Here is a 22,306-nt window from a genome sequence, read left to right as displayed (position 1 = left end):
GTGGGCGCGCCACACCTGGGAAGAGTGCGCCCACCAAGCCCCTGGCTGCCTGGACCGCTCTGACGGGGAAGGCAGAGAGAGCAGGCGCAGCTTTTCGTTCCGCGCTTTTGTGGAAGACCCGAGGGCTGGAGCCTCGCGCAGCGCGGGGCGCGCTCCATATAGAACAGCCGGGAGCCTGAGCAGCGCAGACGGAGAAAGCAGCGTCAGCCCCTCCCGGCAGCGCCAGTCCGAACCTGCGGCGCCAGCCCCTCCCTGCAGCGCCAGCCCCTCCCCGCAGAGCGACGGAACTAGCTACCTGAATAAGAGTCCACTTCCGCCCGCCTGTGTCAGGGCGGAAATGAGGCTCTGAAGAGACCTGCAAACAGAAGCCAAATAAACAAAGGGAACCGCTTCAGAAGGGACGGGTGCAACAGATTAAAATCCCTCTAGAAAACACCGACTACACCGGAAGGGGCCTGTAGATATCGAGAAGTGCAAGCTGAAACGAGGAGCTATCTGAAACTGAGCCGAACCCACACTGACCGCAACAGCTCCAGAGAAACTACTAGATATAATTTTACTTTTTTCTCTTTTTTTTTTCTTTTTTTATTTTTTCTCTTTTATTTTCCTTTAAAATCCCCTATTACTCCCCCATTACTCCTTAACTTTCATTTCCATAGATTTTTACGATTTTTTTAATTAGGGGAAAAAAATTTTTTTTTCTTTTTTCTTTTTTTTCTTTCCTTTTTCTCTTCTATTTTCTATTTTTCTTTTTCTCTAATTTCTTTTAAAGTCCTCTAGTACTCCTCTACTACTCCTTAATTTTCATTTTCAATACACTATAACCTTACCAAAAAAAAAAAAAAAGAGAAGCCCTATTTTTAAACCGAAGATTATTCTCTCCCAACCTTGACTCTCTGTTTTCTACCTCAGAACACCTCTATTTCCTCCTCTCCCCTTCTCTTCCCAATCCAATTCTGTGAATCTTTGTAGGTGACTGGGCTGCGGAGAACACTCTGGGAACAGACAGCTGCGTAGATCTGTCTCTCTCCTCTTTAGTCCCCCTTTTTTCTCCTCCTGCTCATCTCTATCTCCCTCCTCCCTCTCCTCTTCTTCATGTAACTCTGTGAACCTCTCTGGGTGTCCCTAACGGGGGAGAATCTTTTCACCATTAACCTAGAAGTTTTCTTATCAGTGCTGTATAGTTGGAGAAGTCCTGAGACTACAGGAAGAATAAAACTGAAATCCAGAGGCAGGAGACTTAAGCCCAAAACCTGAGAACACCAGAAAACTCCTGACTACATGGAACTTTAAGTAATAAGTGACTGTCCAAAAGCCTCCATACCTACACTGAAACCAACCACCACCCAAGAGCCAATAAGTTTTAGAGCAAGACATACCACGCAAATTCTCCAGCAACGCAGGAACATAGCCCTGAACATCAACATACAGGCTGCCCAAGGTCACACCTAACACATAGACCCATCTCAAAACTCATTACTGGGCACTCCATTGCTCTCCAAAGAGAAGAATTCAAGTTCCACGCACCAGAACACTGACGCAAGCTTCCCTAACCAGGAAACCTTGAGAAGCCAATCGTCTAACCCCACCCACTAGGTAAATCCTCTACAATAAAAAGGAACCACAGACCTCCAGAACACAGAAAGCCCACTCCAGACACAGCAATCTAAACAAGATGAAAAGGCAAAGAAATACCCAACAGGTAAAGGAACATGAAAAATGCGCACCAAGTCAAACAAAAGAGGAGGAGATAGGGAATCTACCTGAAAAAGAATTTAGAATAATGATAATAAAAATGACCCAAAATCTTGAAAACAAAATGGAGTTACAGATAAATAGCCTGGAGACAAAGATTGAAAAGATTCAAGAACTGTTTAATAAAAAACTACAAGAAATAAAAAAGAGTCAATTAAAAATGAATAATGCAATGAATGAGATCAAAAACACTTTGGAGGGAACCAAGAGTAGAATAATGGAGGCAGAAGATAGGATAAGTGAGGTAGAAGATAAAATGGTGGAAATAAATGAAGCAGAGAGGAAAAAAGAAAAAAGGTTCAAAAGAAATGAGGACAACCTCAGGGACCTCTGGGACAATGTGAAACGCCCCAACATTCGAATCATAGGAGTTCCAGAAGAAGAAGACAAAAAGAAAGGCCATGAGAAAATACTCGAGGAGATAATAGCTGAAAACTTCCCTAAAATGGGGAAGGAAATAGCCACCCAAGTCCAAGAAACCCAGAGAGTCCCAAACAGGATAAACCCAAGGCGAAACACCCCAAGACACATATTAATCAAATTAACAAAGATCAAACACAAAGAACAAATATTAAAAGCAGCAAGGGAAAAACAACAAATAACACACAAAGGGATTCCCATAAGGATAACAGCTGATCTATCAATAGAAACCCTCCAGGCCAGAAGGGAATGGCAGGACGTACTGAAAGTAATGAAAGAGAATAACCTACAACCTAGATTACTGTATCCAGCAAGGATCTCATTCAGATATGAAGGAGAATTCAAAAGCTTTACAGATAAGCAAAAGCTGAGAGAATTCAGCACCACCAAACCAGCTCTTCAACAAATGCTAAAGGATCTTCTCTAGACAGGAAATGTAGAAAGGTTGTATAAACGTGAACCCAAAACAACAAAGTAAATGGCAACGGGACCACACCTATCAATAATTACCCTAAATGTAAATGGGTTGAATGCCCCAAACAAAAGACAAAGATTGGCTGAATGGATACAAAAACAAGACCCCTATATATGCTGTCTACAAGAGACCCACCTCAAAACAAGAGACACATACAGACTAAAAGTGAAGGGCTGGAAAAAAATATTTCATGCAAACGGAGACCAAAAGAAAGCAGGAGTCGCAATACTCATATCAGATAAAATAGACTTTCAAATAAAGGATGTGAAAAGAGACAAAGAAGGACACTACATAATGATCAAAGGATCAATCCAAGAAGAAGATATAACAATTATAAATATATATGCACCCAACATAGGAGCACCGCAATATGTATGGCAAACACTAACGAGTATGAAAGAGGAAATTAATAGTAACACAATAATAGTGGGAGACTTTAATACCCCACTCACAACTATGGATACATCAACTAAACAGAAAATTAACAAGGAAACACAAACCTTAAATGACACAATGGACCAGATAGACCTAATTGATATCTATAGGACGTTTCACCCCAAAACAATCAACTTCACCTTTTTCTCAAGTGCACATGGAACCTTCTCCAGAATAGATCACATCCTGGGCCATAAATCTGGTCTTGGAAAATTCAAAAAAATTGAAATCATTCCAGTCATCTTTTCTGACCACAGTGCAGTAAGATTAGATCTCAATTACAGGAAAAAAATTGTTAAAAATTCAAACACATGGAGGCTAAATAACACGCTTCTGAATAACCAACAAATCATAGAAGAAATCAAAAAAGAAATCAAAATATGTATAGAAATGAATGAAAATGAAAACACAACAACCCAAAACCTATGGGACACTGTAAAAGCAGTGCTAAGGGGAAGGTTCATAGCATTACAGGCTTACATCAAGAAACAAGAAAAAAACCAAATAAATAACCTAACTCTACACCTAAAGCAATTAGAGAAGGAAGAAATGAAGAACCCCAGGGTTAGCAGAAGGAAAGAAATCTTAAAAATCAGGGCAGAAATAAATGCAAAAGAAACTAAAGAGACCATAGCAAAAATCAACAAAGCTAAAAGCTGGTTTTTTGAAAAAATAAAATTGACAAACCTTTAGCAAGACTCATTAACAAACAAAGAGAGAAGAACCAAATTGACAAAATTAGAAATGAAAATGGAGAGATCACAACAGACAAGAGTGAAATACAAAGGATCATAAGAGACTACTACCAGCAGCTCTATGCCAATAAAATGGACAACTTGGATGAAATGGACAAATTCTTAGAAAAGTATAACTTTCCAAAACTGAACCAGGAAGAAATAGAAGATCTTAACAGACCCATCACAAGCAAGGAAATCGAAACTGTAATCAAAAATCTTCCAGCAAACAAAAGCCCAGGACCAGATGGCTTCACAGCTGAATTCTACCAAAAATTTAGAGAAGAGCTAACACCTATCTTACTCAAACTCTTCCAGAAAATTGCAGATGAAGGTAAGCTTCCAAACTCATTCTATGAGGCCACCATCACCCTAATTCCAAAACCAGACAAAGATGCCACAAAAAAAGAAAACTACAGGCCAATATCACTGATGAACATAGATGCAAAAATCCTTAACAAAATTCTAGCAAACAGAATCCAACAACATATTAAAAAAAATCATACACCATGACCAAGTGGGCTTTATCCCAGGAATGCAAGGATTCTTTAACATCCGCAAATCAATCAATGTAATACACCACATTAACAAATTGAAAGATAAAAACCATATGATTATCTCAATAGATGCAGAGAAAGCCTTTGACAAAATTCAACACTCATTTATGATTAAAACTCTCCAAAAAGCAGGAATAGAAGGAACATACCTCAACATAATAAAAGCTATATATGACAAACCCACAGCAAGCATCACCCTCAATGGTGAAAAATTGAAAGCACTTCCCCTGAAATCAGGAACAAGACAAGGGTGCCCACTCTCACCACTACTATTCAACACAGTGCTGGAAGTTTTGGCCACAGCAATCAGAGCAGAAAAAGAAGTAAAAGGAATCCAGATAGGAAAAGAAGAAGTGAAACTCTCACTGTTTGCAGATGACATGATCCTCTACATAGAAAACCCTAAAGACTCTTCCAGAAAATTACTAGAGCTAATCAATGAATATAGTAAAGTTGCAGGATATAAAATTAACACACAGAAATCCCTTGCATTCCTATATACTAACAATGAAAAAACAGAAAGAGAAATTAAGGAAACAATACCATTCACCATTGCAACAAAAAGAATAAAATACTTAGGAGTATATCTACCTAAAGAAACAAAAGACCTATACATAGAAAACTATAAAACACTGATGAGAGAAATCAAAGAGGACACAAACAGATGGAGAAACATACCGAGTTCATGGATGGGAAGAATCAATATTGTCAAAATGGCTATTCTACCCAAAGCAATCTATAGATTCAATGCAATCCCTATCAAGCTACCAATGGTATTTTTCACAGAACTAGACCAAAGAATTTCACAATTTGTATGGAAATACAAAAAACCTCGAATAGCCAAAGTAATCTTCAGAAAGAAGAATGGAACTGGAGGAATCAACCTGCCTGACTTCAGGCTCTACTACAAAGCCACAGTCATCAAGACAGTATGGTACTGGCACAAAGACAGAAATATAGATCAATGGAACAGAATAGAAAGCCCAGAGATAAATCCACGAACCTATGGACACCTTATCTTTGACAAAGGAGGCAAGGATATACAATGGAAAAAAGACAACCTCTTTAACAAGTGGTGCTGGGAAAACTGGTCAACCACTTGTAAAAGAATGAAACTAGAACACTTTCTAACACCATACACAAAAATAAACTCAAAATGGATTAAAGATCTAAATGTAAGACCAGAAACTATAAAACTCCTAGAGGAGAACATAAGCAAAACACTCTCCAACATAAATCACAGCAAGATCCTCTATGACCCACCTCCCAGAATATTGGAAATAAAAGCAAAACTAAACAAATGGGACCTAATGAAACTTAAAAGCTTTTGCACTACAAAGGAAACTATAAGTAAGGTGAAAAGACAGCCCTCAGATTGGGAGAAAATAATAGCAAATGAAGCAACAGACGAAGGATTAATCTCAAAAATATACAAGCAACTCCAGCAGCTCAATTCCAGAAAAATAAATGACCCAATCAAAAAATGGGCCAAAGAACTAAACAGACATTTCTCCAAAGAAGACATACAGATGGCTAACAAACACATGAGAAGATGCTCAACATCACTCATTATTAGAGAAATGCAAATCAAAACCACAATGAGGTACCATTACACGCCAGTCAGGATGGCTGCTATCCAAAAGTCTACAAGCAATAAATGCTGGAGAGGGTGTGGGGAAAAGGGAACCCTCTTACACTGTTGGTGGGAATGCAAACTAGTACAGCCACTATGGAAAACAGTGTGGAGATTTCTTAAAAAACTGGAAATAGAACTGCCATATGACCCAGCAATCCCACTTCTGGGACACTTCAACAATGAAAGGCTACTTGTTATATATATTTAAGGATAGACTGCTTTGCTTTTAAAAATGGCTTGAGTCCTAAATCACCCCTTTCCAGCATAGCAGGGATAGAAAATTATGATATGGACTCAGAGTCTTGAATATAAAAAGTCCTGGTGGCAACAGCTATACTACTATTCTTTAGTAATTCCCCTTGATCAAAGATTTATGTGGCAGACAAAACTGGAAAAGCTCCTCGTAAAAAGGTAATTCCAAGTAACTTATTATCCCCCCACTATCATCTGTTAGCAACTTTAGCCTCACCATCAAATTGAAAAGAAGTGATTCACACCTATATCTCTTCCCTGACCACATGGAAATCCAGTAAGTTTTTTTTGTGTCTGTGAGGACAACATGGATTGTTCTCTGTAATGAGTGGAGAAAGGAAGATTGCTAGATAAAACTGCTGTGAGAAAAACTGTCATAATGTTAATTTTAATTTATATTTTAAACATTGCATCCTTAATTTCATTTGGAAAATTTAAATGAATATAAGGTAGGACTGGAATTTTAGGACTTTTCAGAATTCTTTAAGGTAGTAATTTAAGACCAAAATAAAATATATAGGTGAATGATGCAAGTGTTTCAGTTACTTACCTCGAACTCGCGACGTTTCTCATAAATTGGAATGATCAACTTGGAAATTTCAGAAATTACTTCATAACGCTCTGCTTTCCATAATCCATCCACACATTGTTCTAGCAATTCCAGCAAAACTTCCTGTATTGAGAAAAAATGCAATCAAGAATTAGAGATACTTGAGCTCTGCACAAATATAGTTTGAACTATTTCAAATGAATAAAAAACAGAATGTACTAAATTTAAGGAAATGCACAGGAGTACAGTTGTGTAATGATATATTCTAAATGACATGCTTGAAACACTTGAAATTGAAACCACATTCTTAAAAGTATGAAATTAATATTGACAATAGAAAACTACTATTTACTTTGTTTAGCACGTAATAAAGATGTTAACCAAACTTACAAATGGTTAACATGTTGAGAAGTACTTTTAAAAGAGGATATGTTTTTCCAAACTGAGGATATTTAAATGTCTAACAGGGTAAATTCCACTAAGCCTATAAATGTCCATGATTTTTGCTTTCTACTAAAATTATATTTACACACAGTTAATAGAGTCTTTAGGTAATTTCACAATTTTCAAGCTGCTGCATCAGTTACATCGGGGTTTATTAAAATGATGTGATTTTGGTCAATAATGCTTCCTTCCTAACTGTTGGTTCTAAAACCAGTGAGAATGATAGTATAATACCTCAAGATAGAGATCTCTGACCTTGCCATAATCACAGCTACTATAAAACAACCATCATAGCATGTTCTCAACAATGAAAAGATGATGCCGATTATTCATGCTATCCATATGTCTTAACAGTTTGTTTCTATCTTAAAGAGATGAATTTCAGTCCTATAAAACTGACTGCTACAACGGCTCTTAATGTATCTCCTCTAGTCAATTCTGAATTCATCTTCTTTCTAAACAAGCTCTTTTCCTTTTGTTTCACACCTAGCCAGTGGGTCATATCCTATAGACTCTGAGCTAGAAAATTAAAAGCAATTTTGACTTTACTCTTTGTTATAGGTTGAACTGTGTCTTTAACAAAGATAAGCTGAAGCCCTAACTCCCAGTGCCTCAGAATGTAACCTTATTTGGAAATAGGGTCACTGGAGATAATGATGAGTGAAGGTGACAGCACACTGGAGTGACTTACAGGAGTGATTTACTGGGTGAGCCTTACTCCAAAAGGACTGAGACAAACTGGGAGAACACCATGTGACTACAGAGGCAGTGACTGGAGTAATGTAGCTACAAGCCAAGGAAATCCAAGACCAACAGCTACCATCAGAGCGAGGAGGAGGCAAGGAAGGCTGCTACCCAGAGTCTCAGAAAGAACAGGGCCCTGGTGACACCTTGATTTCTAACCTCTGGTCTCTAGAACTGTGAGACAATAAAGTTCTGTTATTTTAAACCACCCAGCTTGTGTACGTTGTTATGGCAACTCTAGGAAACTAATACACTCTCAATCTTGACTCATCTTCTAATCAGTTCATCGCCAAGTTCTACCACTTTTACTTCCTAAATATTTCTCAAATCTGACTCTTCCTCTCCATTTCTATTCTCATTGCTAAGATTCAGGGCGTCATTCATTATTGTTTTCTAACAGATCTTCTTGCCTCCAGCCTTGGCACCTTCAAATCTATCTTCTGCAAATCTGCCAGTGGGTTTTGATTAAAATACAAACCAGACTATATCTCTCTTCCCTTAGAATCTCATGATGGCTCCCCATCATTTGCAGAACTAAGGACAAATTCCTTCATTTGGCACACAAGGTTTGCAGTGATCTGGCTGATATTTTATAAAATCATCATTCATCAAGCTCAGCCTTCTACTTTATGCTCCTCCAACAGTGATGAACTACTATTAGTTTCTCTGAAGCACCATGGTGTTGTCTTAACTTTGTGCCTTTGTCCATTCTGTACCCTCGTGTCCTTTAATCCCGATTTCACTTAGTTAACCCTGTAAGAAAAGTTAGATTTCACTTCTTCCAGGATCCTTCTCCTAATTAACAGAGTAGTGACACAAGAGACCTATTTTTCCTACTATGATACTACATTGGGTGGATATTTATCACTATACTAGCCCGTTACATATGTATCTGCCTTTACAAACAGGCTGTGACTCTTTAAGTGTAGGGACAATATATTTATTATATTGTTTTTTTCAGTCACTAGCAGGGTGTTAGTAAACAGATGTTCATTAAATGTTACTACTTAAATAATCTATATATTAACATTTAATAGTTAAATTTTCTATCAACAGTAGAAAGGAGGAACTTTGGGGAAATAAAAAAAAAATCTATCAAAAACTAGTAATGTTTGTCCCAGGAATGTAAAGTTGGTTTACAATTAGGAAAAAATCCAATATAAACAGAAAGAGCCATGTAAACAGAATAAAAGAGAAAAAATGTGATGTCTAGCAATAGTTGCAGAAAAAGAATTTGAAAAAATTCAATATCCCTTTGCAATGTTAAAAAAGAATCCACCCAGAACAGGGAATCAAAGAGATTGTTCTCAATCTGATAAAGAGCATTTATTAAAAACCTGCAGGCTGAACACTCTTCTCCTAAATTTGGGAACAAGTCAAACTGTCTGCTCTTATCATTTCTATTCAACATTATGCTGAAGGTGCTAGCCAGTGTAATAAGGCAAGAGAGAAACAAAGAGAGGAAGGAAAGAGATCAGGAAATGTGAAACTTGTCTTTCCGTGAAGATGACAAGATGGTGTATGTAAAAAATCCTAAGGAATATACAAACTACTAAAACAAATATGAGGATTTAGCAAGGTTGCAGATCATAAGATCAACATATAGAATCACTGTATTTATGTATACTAGCAACAACAAATTGAAAAATAAGATTAAAAAACCAAATAATACTATTCCCAGTAGCATCAGAACATCCATTATCTAACAAAATATCCAGGAACGGACTTCAACTCTGAAAAAGCACAAAACATTGCTAGGTGAAATTAAAAACCTAAACAAGACTTGATTGAAAGACTCAGTATTGTTAAAGCTATCCATTCTCCATGTAGTGATATATAAATGTAACACAATTTCCACAAAGCTTCCAGCAGGATATTTTGAGGAAAGAGAAAAGATGATCTGAAATTCTATATGGAAATCAAAGGATACAGAATAGCCAAAGTGACTTTGAAAAAGAACAAAGTTGAAGAACTAACACTATATTATTCCATAGCTTACAAACTTGCAGCAATGAAGACAGTGTGATATTGGCATCAACACAGTCAAATAGGTCAGTGGCACAAAACAGAGTCTAGAAATAGATCACAAACATATAAAGAACTGAAATTTAACTAAGGTGCCAAAGCAATTCAGCAGGGGTGAAAGAAGTTTTATTTCTCCCCAAATGGTGTGGACCATGTAAAATACCTGTCTACAAAAAATGAATCTTGACTTCTATCTCATTATATGCTCAAAAATGAATTCTAAAGAGATCATAGACCCAAACATAAAACTCAGGAACAAAGTTCATAACAGAACATATCAGGCAATATTTTCATAGTCTTGAGGTAAAGAAGGATTTCTCAGACCAAACATACCCACACACACACACACAAACCATTAAAAAAGAGTAAATTGAACTTTATCAAAAGCAAAACTTTCTGCTCAATAAAAGACTTAGTGAAGAAAACAAATAAATGAATCAAACACTGGTAAATAATCTGCAGCACATCTATCTGACAATGGACTTATATCCAGAATATAGAAATAACTCCCATAAATCAACAACAAAAAGAATGATGCAGTTTCTAAAATGGGCAAAAGAATTGAACAAACATCCCACGAAAGACAAAGAACCACATGAAAAATGCTCAACACCATTAGTCATTAGAGAAATACAAATGAAAAACACAGTGAGATACTACTTCATGTCTAATAGGATGACAAAAATATGAAAAGATTAGCAACAGCTAATGTTGGTGAGGAAGTGAAACAGCTGGAACTCTCATCCAATGTTGGTGGGATGTAAAATGGTCCAACCACTTTTAAAAACTCTGACAATTTCATATAAAGTTACATATAAAACATCCTGAGGAACCAGCAGGGTATTTACTCAAAATAAACTAAAGCATATGTCCATAAAAGGTCACAGATAAGAATGTTTAAAGCAGCCTTATTCATAACAGTCCCAAACTGGAAGCAATCCAAAATCCATCCACAGGAGAATGGGTTTTAAAATGTTACATCAAAAGAATAGAATATTTAGTCATGAAAAAGAACTTATGATTTACTCCACAACATGGATGTATCTCAAAAATTTTCTGCCAACCAAATGAGGCAGATACAAAAGGTAGATACTGAATGATTTCATTTTTATGACACCAAATACTGTTAAAACTAATCTACATCAGAAATTGGGGCTAGGCAGACTGACTGGAAATGGGCACAATGGAACTTTCCGGGGTAATGCACATGTTCTATTTTTTTGTTTCTCGTGGTAATGTTACCATGGTGTTATACGGGTGTAGACAACTGTCAAAATTCATCAAGTTGTCCACCTAATATGTGTGCATTTTATTGTATGTTAATTTATCTTTAAAACTATTTTAAATCAAAAGTCAGAAATGCAGTCTTAAAAACAAATTAAATTATTAATGGGTAAATTCACCTACTTAAAGAAGTCACTAAATGAACAACAGTTTGTATCTTTCATTTCAATAAAACTTGTAAATCAGTGGCAGTTATTTTCCATTGGCTAGGGCACAAGGAAGAAGCCCTATTATATAAATGAAACATAAAATGGCACTATGGAGAATATGATTCTATCTGTATACCTTAAATGAAAAGCACACATAAATTATTACTGTAGAACACAAAAGAATTCCAACAAATGTGTTTACATAGGAAACTGATTATAGTTCTTGACTAATAAGAAATATTACTACTTTCCTTTGGAGTACAAAAAAGGGTCAGGCTTAAGGCCACTTCTATGACTAAGCTGAAGCTGCTGTTTGGAAAAAAGGACATAACTGCAGTTGTGCTAATCCACTTATCTCCCATGAATTCCCTGGAATCTTTCTGCTGTGAGCCCACACAAACTGGAGATCTTACATGAAAATCATCTAAGTTTAACTAAAACCCCAAAAATGAATTAATTTACCCCAGGATTCACAGTCAAGCAATGAACTGGGATTAAAATTCAAGTATCTGATTATCTGTTATGATTAATTCATCCAGCAAACACATTTTAAACATCAACTCTTCTAAGTTCTGGGAGTAAAAGCAAAGTTTACTATCCAGTTGGTCAGTGATACAGCCTGACATTTATGTCGCACCTAATGACTTATAAAGAACCTCATGTTTATTGTAAAGTGACCAGAATAGTATTATTGTCTTTATTTTATTATTTTTCACTTAAGAAATATTTATTGATTTCATACTATGTGCTAATCATTTTGGGCTTCCCTGGTGGTGCAGAGGCTGAAGAATCTGCCTGCAATGCAGGACACCCAGGTTTGATCCCTGGGTCGGGAAGAGGCCCTGGAGAAGGAAATGGCAACCCACTCCAGCATTTTTGATCCTAGACGGGCTCCTACTGTTATTAATCTTTTTTTCTTTTTAACTGGAGGATAATTGCTTTACAAGGTTGTGTTCATTTCTGCCACACAACATGAGTCAGTCATTAAGTGTGTGTGTGTGTACCCTCTCTCTGGAGCCTCCCTCCCACCCCTAGATCCTAGCCCTCTAGGGCATCACAAAGCAACAGGTTGACCTCCATGTGTTATATACCAACTTCCCACTAGCTATCTGTTTTACATATGGTCATGTATATGTTTTAATGCTACTCTCTCAATTCATCCCACCCTCTCCTTACCCCCACTGTGTCCACAAGTCCGCGCTCTACATCTGTGCCTCTAGTTATACTGATGAGGAGAGAGACTCATAGAGAAGTAGTAGGCAAAAAAAAAAAAAAAAAAGAGGTAGGACGTAAAGCTTCTAGGCATAGATCAGTTTACCTAAATGAACCAGAGCTAACTTGAAATTGCTTATATTTAAAAAATACAGTTCGTGCTCGCTTCGGCAGCACATATACTACAATTGGAACGATACAGAGAAGATTAGCATGGCCCCTGCACAAAGATGACACACAAATTCGTAAAGTGTTCCATATTTTTAGAATGGGTGAAAATAATAGCAAATGAAGAAACAGACAAAGGATTAATCTCAAAAATATACAAGCAACTCCTGAAGCTCAATTCCAGAAAAATAAATGACCCAATCAAAAAATGGGCCAAAGAACTAAACAGACATTTCTCCAAAGAAGACATACAGATGGCTAACAAACACATGAAAAGATCCTCAACATCATTCATTATCAGAGAAATGCAAATCAAAACCTCAATGAGGTACCATTACACACCAGTCAGAATGGCTGCTATCCAGAAGTCTACGAGCAATAAATGCTGGAGAGGGTGTGGAGAAAAGGGAACCCTCTTACACTGTTGGTGGGAATGCAAGCTAGTACAGCCACTATGGAGAACAGTGTGGGGATTCCTTAAAAAACTGGAAATAGAACTGCCATATGACCCAGCAATCCCACTCCTGGGCATACACACCGAGGAAACCAGATCTGAAAGAGACACGTGTACCCCAATGTTCATCGCAGCACTGTTTCTAATAGCCAGGACATGGAAGCAACCTAGATGCCCATCAGCAGACGAATGGATAAGGAAGCTGTGGTACATATACACCATGGAATATTACTCAGACATTAAAAAGAATTCATTTGAATCAGTTCTAATGAGATGGATGAAACTGGAGCCCATTATACAGAGTGAAGAAAGCCAGAAAGATAAAGACCAATACAGTATACTAACGCATATATATGGAATTTAAAAAGATGGTAATGACAACCCTATATGCAAAACAGAAAAAGAGACACAGATGTATACAACAGACTTTTAGACTCTGTGGGAGAAGGCGAGGGTGGGATGTTCAGAGAGCACAGCACTGAAACAAGCATACTATCAAGGGTGAAACAGATCACCAGCCCAGGTTGGATGCATGAGACAAGTGCTCAGGGCTGGTGCACTGGGAAGACCCAGAGGGATGGGATGGAGAGGGAGGTGGGAGGGGGGATCGGGATGGGGAACACATGTAAATCCATGGCTGATTCATGTCAATGTATGGCAAAAACCACTATAATATTGTAGAGTAATTAGCCTCCAACTAATAAAAATAAATGGAAAAAAAATAAAAAATACAGTTCATAGAGTACAAAGTGTGTCGCTATTACTTTAAACTGCTGCTTTTTATGTTTCTTAACACAATCTTAAAAAAAATTCATTTCTATGGGCCTGCAAGCACTTCAGTCTCCCTCCTTTTGTTGTTTCTTTTTTTGGTCTTCACACTCCTTAATTGTGAATGTCACTGTGATTCAGTTCTTGGTTCTCTGGTCTTCACTTGCTATATTATCTCCCATTATCAGTGTGCTTTGCTTCTCACACAGCTATGACTTCCAGATGTGGCTCCACAACCCTGATCTCTCTCCTTAGATTCAATTCTGAATGTCTAATGACATAATGTTGTTTCCATTTCAGTAACCTTCTACTGATACTTCAAATTCAATACTCATCAAAAAATGGAATTCATCACCTTCCCTGTAAAATCATCCATCCGTCCTTTTTCTATAAATATCCAAACCTGAAATCTCAGTGCTACTTTTGACTCTTCTACATAGCCAGCAAGTCTTCCTCTTTTCCTGAGTGTTCCCTGAACCTGTCACAAGCTGGGTTTAGGCCTGGCTGCTTCACAACTGGACACTTAGGGTAGCCTGCATTCCAGCCTCTGCCCCCAGCCACCATCCATCGACCTCCAATATATTTCCCACATTACCACCAATTTAACCTTTCCTCCTGCTTCATTGCATCTTGTTATTATTCTGCTCAGAAATCTTTGCTAGTAATTCAACAGTCTAATCAATAAAGCCCGGACATTCAAAGTTTCTCAAATTTGAACCTCCACTACTACTCTTCCCTATGCAAACCCAATGGCTTAGCCAAAATGATCCATTTACTCTTCCTCCTAAAACAAACCTTACATGTTCCCACCTCTTAACTTTTACCCCAGCTATTCACCGCTGCTGCTGAAAGGACTTCAGGGTATCCTCATTCTTTAAATCTCTCTCTAGTCCTAACTCTCCTCAGCCCAAAGGTTATCTCTCACCTTTGACTCTGCCTATTGTCTGTATTATTCAAATGGCACTGTCTTGCTTTTCTACATTTTGTGTAGGTGGGTTGTCTCTTTAGGTAGACTCTGGAGGTCAGGGATCAGCCATATCTAATTATTTTAATCCTCTTCTATCACCAAGTCCAAAGTCTTATTGAGTGAGTGACAACTGCAGCTATTCACTATCCACATGAAGCTCAGAGCAGAAACTTTTCCATCTTAAAAACACCTGGGGAAGCAACCTAGATGCCCATCAGCAGAAGAATGGATAAGGAAGCTGTGGTACATATACACCATGGAATATTACTCAGCCATTAAAAAGAATTCATTTGAATCAGTTCTAATGAGATGGATGAAACTGGAGCCCATTATACAGAGTGAAGTAAGCCAGAAAGATAAAGACCATTAGAGTATACTAACACATATATATGGAATTTAGAAAGATGGTAATGATAACCCTATATGCAAAACAGAAAAAGAGACACAGATGTACAGAACAGACTTTTGGACTCTGTGGGAGAAGGTGAGGGTGAGATATTTCAAGAGAACAGCATCGAAACATGTATATTATCTATGGTGAAACAGATCACCAGCCCAGGTGGGATGCATGAGACAAGTGCTCAGGGCTGGCGCACTGGGAAGACCCAGAGGGATCGGGTGGAGAGGGAGGTGGGAGGGGGGATTGGGATGGGGAACACATGTAACTCCATGGCTGATACATGTCAATGTATGACAAAAACCACTACAATATTGTAAAGTAATTAGCTTCCAACTAATAAAAATAAATGACAAAAAAAAAAAAAACAAAGAACACCTGGAAGCCTCCTCTCCTTAGCTGTTATACTGTTAACTCTATTTTTTATGGAGAGGTCTTCAAAGTATGGTACCTGTGATCTGGTTACTGGAAAGGATGATGATACATGGTACCTTTCTAAAACCAGACAGTAAGAACTGTTGCAGAGATAGGGCTCCACATTCCAAAAAGGGACATGTGATCCCAGGGTTATAATCCTTACAGTTATAATTATAATATACAGTTATAGTTATTTATATATATATATATATATATATATATATATATATACAGTTATAGTTATAATCCTTACAGTTCATCAACCCTTAGTTACCTTTCAAATTAAGTTAGCTGTAATAATTTCTTAAAGTAAATATATTTAAAGAAGTTAAATTTATCTGACAATGTAGGCCCTGGAATCTTACTTCACTATAATGGACATCCATCATTCCAGCATCCTCCTTCATTGCTCCTTCTTCATCTATGTTGGGAGTAATTTTCTTGAAGGCTGAACATCCATTAGGGAATAATTCTGTATAAATAAAAAGCAGTGAGGTAAATTTACTTTTTAAAAGTGTTTTGTAAATGAAAGACAGACTTACATGGATTACCTATCCTTAAAAATAAACACATACTTTTGGTAAGGAACAAAGTTCAATTTTCTGTTACAAAAAAAAAAAAAAAACTTTTTTACCAATTCTACCAACTATATATCCTACCAGTCTCTTCCCCAAATGATGAGCTCAAGGTACGTACAAATAAGTTTCATTCTCTGATTATCCCTCATCTGCAATGCCTAGTATAGTGAAAGTTTCCTAATATGATCTATTTATTGACTAAGCCAAAGCCTTTGACTGTGTGGATCACAATAAACTGGAAAATTCTGAAAGAGATGGGAATACCAGACCACCTGACCTGCCTCTTGAGAAACCTGTATGCAGGTCAGGAAGCAACAGTTAGAACCGGACATGGAACAACAGACTGATTCCAAATAGGAAAAGGAGTACATCAAGGCTGTATATTGTCACCCTGCTTAATTAACTTATATGCAGAGTACATCATGAGAAACGCTGGGCTGGATGAAGCACAAGCTGGAAGCAAGACTGCTGGGAGAAATATCAATAACTTCAGATATGCAAATGACACTACCCTTATGGGAGAAAGTGAAGAAGAACTAAAGAGCCTCTTGAAGAAAGTGAAAGAGGAGAGTGAAAAAGTTGGCTTAGAGCTCAACATTCGGAAAACTAAGATCATGGCATCTGGTCCCATCACTTTATGGCAAATAGATGGGGAAACAATGGAAACCAGTGGCTGACTTTTATTTTTTGGGGCTCCAAAATCACTGCAGATGGTGATTGCAGCCATGAAATTAAAAGACGCTTGCTCCTTGGAAGGAAAGTTATGACCAACCTAGACAGCATATTAAAAAGAAGAGACATTACTTTGTCAACAAAGATCCATTTAGTCAATGCCATGCTTTTTCCAGTAGTCATGTATGGATGTGAGAGTTGGACTATAAAGAAAGCTGAGTGCAGAATTGATGCTTTTGAACTGTGGTGTTGGAGAAGACTCTTGAGAGTCCAACTGCAAGGACTCTGCAAGGAGGTCCAACCAGTCCATCCTAAAGGAGATCAGTCCTGGGTGTTCATTGGAAGGACTGATGTTGAAGCTGAAACTCCAATACTTTGACCACCTGATGGGAAGAGCTGACTCATTTGAAAAGACCCTGATGTAGTGAAAGATTGAAGACAGGAGAAGGGGACAACAGAGGATGAGATGGTTAGATGGCATCACTGACTCAATGGACATGAATTTGGGTAAACTCTGGGAACTGGTGATGGACAGGGAGGCCTGGCGTGCTGCGGTTCATGGGGTTGCAAAGAGTCATACACAACTGAGTGACTGAACTGAACTGAAATGAACTATGATCTAAAACTTATTAACACTTTGATCCTGTGTATGTTTATCGTCTGTCACCTAAACAAAGAGGGCATGTACTTTTCAGGTAAACATTGAATGAGCTTTTGTAATCATCTCTAGTTCTAGTTCCTTGTTTTACTGGAGAATTGGAAAAGTGGCCTAGGACTTGAAAAGAGAGGTAGGAAATAAAATAGATGCCAGGGATGAGGCACCCTGAGAGAAACAGGATGGGGCACTGGAAGAACCAGAGCTTTTGGAGTTAGACAGACCCAGTTTTATCATTAACTGTGCGATTTTAGACATGTTTCTCTCTCTAGGACTGTATCTGTAAAACAGATGACAATGACTTATAAGAATTCAATGAAATGTAAAGTGTTTAGAGCAGTACCTAACATATAACAAGTGTTTAATAAATTTGTTTTACCAAAGCTACCAATAAGTAAACTAGGTTTCTGAAGATAAAATTAAATAATTGCTAGCAGCTGGTATAGTAAGTGACTGCAGTTGGACTGTTGGGAGGTAAGAAGTGAGCCCCAGCTGAAAACTACTGCTGTAGGATTGCGGACCAGACTGTTAGCATCAAACACGAGTCTGGGGATAGAAGCCCACATGGTTGTTCTACAGATTTTGCACTTAGGAACACATCCAGACACTCTTGCTGTGGTTGCATTTACCCCTATATAAGTGGGTTGTCACTTTAGAGGGAAATTCAGTCTCCTCATAACAGAATCTGCTAGTCAGCAGAAAATCACTGGTCGCAAAGGGGACAAACAGCTTTTGCTATCTACTGTTCTACAATCTAATAGTGATGCTTAGAAATGATGATGTTCTCACAACTAAGTATTTGGTAAGCTTCCTGGTGTTAGAGGCTAGAGAAGGATGAAGGAAGGTTTAAGAAAGCCAAACTTCATACTGAGATTTCTCAGCATTCTGATAGAAAAAGGGTCACGTATCATGGCTTGGTCTATGGGACACTCGTTGTGTATTAGTGCGTTGTGCGAGCTTTTGGAAATTTAGGAGAAAACATTCCACTTGATTCATAAAGTGAAGGGTTAGTTAGGCAGTTAAGGAAGAGGCCCCAAAACTTGAGAACAGGTAAAGAATATAGTCCTTAACAAAGAAAAGAGTCAACCTCCTGAGGGCCTCAGGCAGCTACATCCAAGACTGGGGGAAAAATTCTGTCTACTCAGAGGATAGTTTATTCTAAAAGATTCCCACATCCAGGGTTTCTAGAGAGGGCCGGGATTCAGGAGAGGATAAAAAGGGGCCAAAGCATCTCAGGAAAGGGTCTTTTGGTGTGTATCTCAAGTAGAGGGAGGGTAAATTATGGTTCCTCTCAGAAACAAACAGGTTAAGAGCTACTTTTGGACTCTGTGGTCTACATCATCTAGTGTAAAGACTACTCTTAAAGATTTTTTTAGCTTCAGAGTCCACTCTTCTTGCTAAGTGCATTATCTTGATTCCTATGCCTGATGATGCATCTCTAATTAGAGAAGCACATATATATACACATAAACACACATATCCATATATATATATATATATATATGTTCTTGTTTGTCTAAGTTATCAACACCCACCAAACTATCCAATGATAAGAGGACTCTTTTTTGTGGGTCTTCAAAATGCTTGGGGAAAACTTGGATTCCCTTTAGTCTTGTTTCATTGAGTCTTGTTTCAGATGAAACAAGTTACTAAATCTAGGCCAGTGTATATGTGTTTGAGGGCTCTTCTGTAGCCCTGTGTAGCTTTATATCACCTGGTCTTAAAGGGTCTGCTTTAAATCTTCCTGGTATGTGACCTGGGTTCCTGATTCTGCCCTTCAGAGCTGTGGCTTCTGTTTTCCTGATGTTATCCTAGGGCAAGCAAGATGCAAACTGTCCAAGTAGACCACTACCTTGAGCACAAATGGTCCCGTGAACAAAGTAGAGCAGAGTCTGGAGGGTGGGAAAGCTACCCTTGCTAAAATAAGACTGCCAGTTAGAAGAGGATTAGGAGATAAGAGCCTCAAGTGGAGGGCAGAAAGGGAAAAGGCTGTAACTGGGAAGGAACTGAGGAAAGGAAAAGCTACGCAGAACTGAAGCTGTCAGATCCCGGGTATAAAGACTTGGGCAAGGGACCAACATTACCCTATAAGGCATGAAAAGAACAGACTCTATGGGAAAGGAAATTCCTTTTCCTGGGGTGATGGAGGAGCTCTGCAGGCCTGAAGCTTTGCTGAATCTCGGATGCTCTGTGGTGGTGGAAGAATGCACACTTGATTCTTGTCTACCCTGGGGGCAAACAGCTGTGCACTGTCTCAGGAAGAGAAGGGGAAGAGGTACATGAGTCTAGTCTCCGGAGAATGACACCTAGAACATGTTGAGGTTTGCAGAAAAAGTAGAAGTAAGGACACTTAGATCTGTTTTTTCATTATGTATTTTTGGGAGTGGGAGTAACTAACACCTCATATCACCGCTTAGAAGTAACCTAGAAAAAGGACAGAAACTGAGATCCTTAAGATCTCTGGTACAAAGAGCAAGAGCTCTGGCTGAAAGAAGTATGAGGGTGGGGGTGAGGCAGGGAGCACTGTACCTCTCTCCCCACTTTCCCTTTCAGTTCAGTGCCTGAAGCATGACAAACAGGATCTAGAAATGGCCCCTCTCTGGTGTTCTGTGGTGACTTCAGGATGCCCGGGGACCAAGTCTTTGCTCACTCAAGAAACTACTCAATGGGACAAACTATTTTTTTTCTTAAACACTCTAAACAGGAGAACATCTGTCTCTAATGTGTCAGCTGTAGCATTTCATTCCATCTTGATGAAAAAGAAAGCTTTATGATGACTTCAAGAGAAATGGCATAGAACTTTGAGAAAACTGAAAAATTTTGGCAATTGATATGTCAGAGATTTTGTCTTAATCATAAAAGGATATTTGATAGAAAGCAAAGGGTTCTACAACTGCTCTATTGTTTTTGATACATAAGTTTGTCTTAAGTATAAATGGAAATTTTTCTTTCAGTCCTGCACTCAAATGTACTTTTATTTACTCTGTGAATATCCAGAATAACCTAGGTTATGGATTTCTCAGACTGGAAGACAGCGTAACAGATTAAGAGTTTAACTTGTGCTTTAACACTAGTGGTTTACCTCGGCATAACTATCATACTTTAATCACAAAATTAACAAAATCAAGTGTTTCGGATCATTGGAATGAAAGAAGCTAAGGGAGGGACACCCTAAGGATTTTACTACTGCCACAATTTCAGAATAAGATTTGCTAGTTTAAGTGAGTAGAATTTTCCAGGCTTAAAAATAGGTGGTACCTATAAATAAATATGTAAACTTCTCCTAAATTTAACATTACTTTTGTTAAAATGCAAAACATTGTTTTTTCTTACTCAGAGAAGGGTTCTTTGATTTCTACAAAGGATAAATTCTGAAACAAACAAAAAAACAACCCTTGAAGGTTTTGTGAAATAACTATTTAAATGATTGGTTAAAAGAACTGTTTCCACTTCTTGAAACATGTCACACTGTTTGCTGTTCAGGCTGGCTGCCTCAAGCTACTGTCAAAAAAAATTCACAGCAAATTTATATATTTTAGTTCCTATTTTCTCCAATCCTTTAGTTATCATTCTATAGCTTAAGAACTGATAATGGAGAGAAATAATTCTTGATTTTTGCTTAGTTTTAAGGTCTTTGCCCCTCTGAAAAAATTCTAAGGAAATACTTTAATATAGTTAACTTTAATGTGTGTAGGTTTATACTTAGTAGACATAAAACTCTTATTTCAAATTTCTACTAATTGAAAAGATGAGATAATATTAACCTGATATATCTGAAAGACACACCTAAAACCTTATTTAGTTGTGTTTAGGGTTCTCATATTTGTTAGTTTATTTCTAACTGAAGGTGTGCAATTTCCGTATTTGCTTTATGGTAATTTCACAGGCACACCAGTCATGTACGGAAAAGAAGCCTCAAACAATGCCTTCTTTTGATACTTAATCTCGTTCTTCACTTTAAAACCACACATGTACAAAAAAGAAAAAACTAGAGAATGTCAATTTCAAACATATGATTGCTCAAAAGAAATTCAGAACCAAACAGAAGGTGGTTAATTTAATATGCAAGTAAAATGAATCATTTTAGTTATGCCATTTTGTTTGGGAAGAAAAATACCTGGTTAACTATAGAAATTCTGGAATTAAAAAATAAAACATGGTTGTGTTCTCATAGCCAAAACCAGAGTGATGTGACTCCCACAAGATGGTTTTATTTTGCAGCAATGTTACTCACTTGACTGCCTTCAAGGAAATACTGAGTTGGCCAAAAAGTTCTTTCAGTGTTTTCCATCTGATGTTACAAGAAACCCAAATGAAGTTTTTGGCTAACCCAATAGGTTGGCAATTATGATCGACAGTGGGAGATTTCTTTGCAGTGCCCAATGTCAATCAATTTTTTTAAAACTTTTTATTTTATATTGGAGTAGAGCCAATAACAATCCTGTGACAGTTTCAGGTGGACAGCAAAGGGCTCAGCCATATATATATGTGTATCTATTCTCCTAACTCAACTATTTTACTATTTAAGTAGTTGTTACAGTAGTCAACAATACTAATT

General features: G+C 37.7%; 1 protein-coding gene and 1 non-coding gene across 4 annotated transcripts in view; one reads left to right on the top strand and one right to left on the bottom strand.

Moving 5' to 3' along the window:
- The window catches only part of DOCK11 (dedicator of cytokinesis 11), a 208,365-nt gene that overhangs the window by 18,606 nt on the left and 167,453 nt on the right, over positions 1 to 22,306 (bottom strand). For all 3 annotated transcript variants that reach the window (XM_061137481.1, XM_061137483.1, XM_061137482.1), the window contains 2 exons: positions 16,209 to 16,315; positions 6,815 to 6,937 (listed from right to left, as the gene is read on the bottom strand). In XM_061137481.1, the coding sequence (XP_060993464.1) occupies positions 6,815 to 6,937; positions 16,209 to 16,315 (230 nt within the window). The remainder of the gene's footprint in view (positions 1 to 6,814; positions 6,938 to 16,208; positions 16,316 to 22,306) is intronic.
- Positions 12,831 to 12,937, top strand: LOC133053204 (U6 spliceosomal RNA). Its single transcript, XR_009692139.1, has one exon. It is a non-coding gene; the product is annotated as a U6 spliceosomal RNA (small nuclear RNA).

Source organism: Dama dama, chromosome X (assembly GCF_033118175.1).
Source record: "Dama dama isolate Ldn47 chromosome X, ASM3311817v1, whole genome shotgun sequence".
NCBI lineage: Eukaryota > Metazoa > Chordata > Mammalia > Artiodactyla > Cervidae > Dama > Dama dama.
Note: the sequence above shows the minus strand (reverse complement) of the source record. Positions and strands in the feature narration are given on the sequence as shown.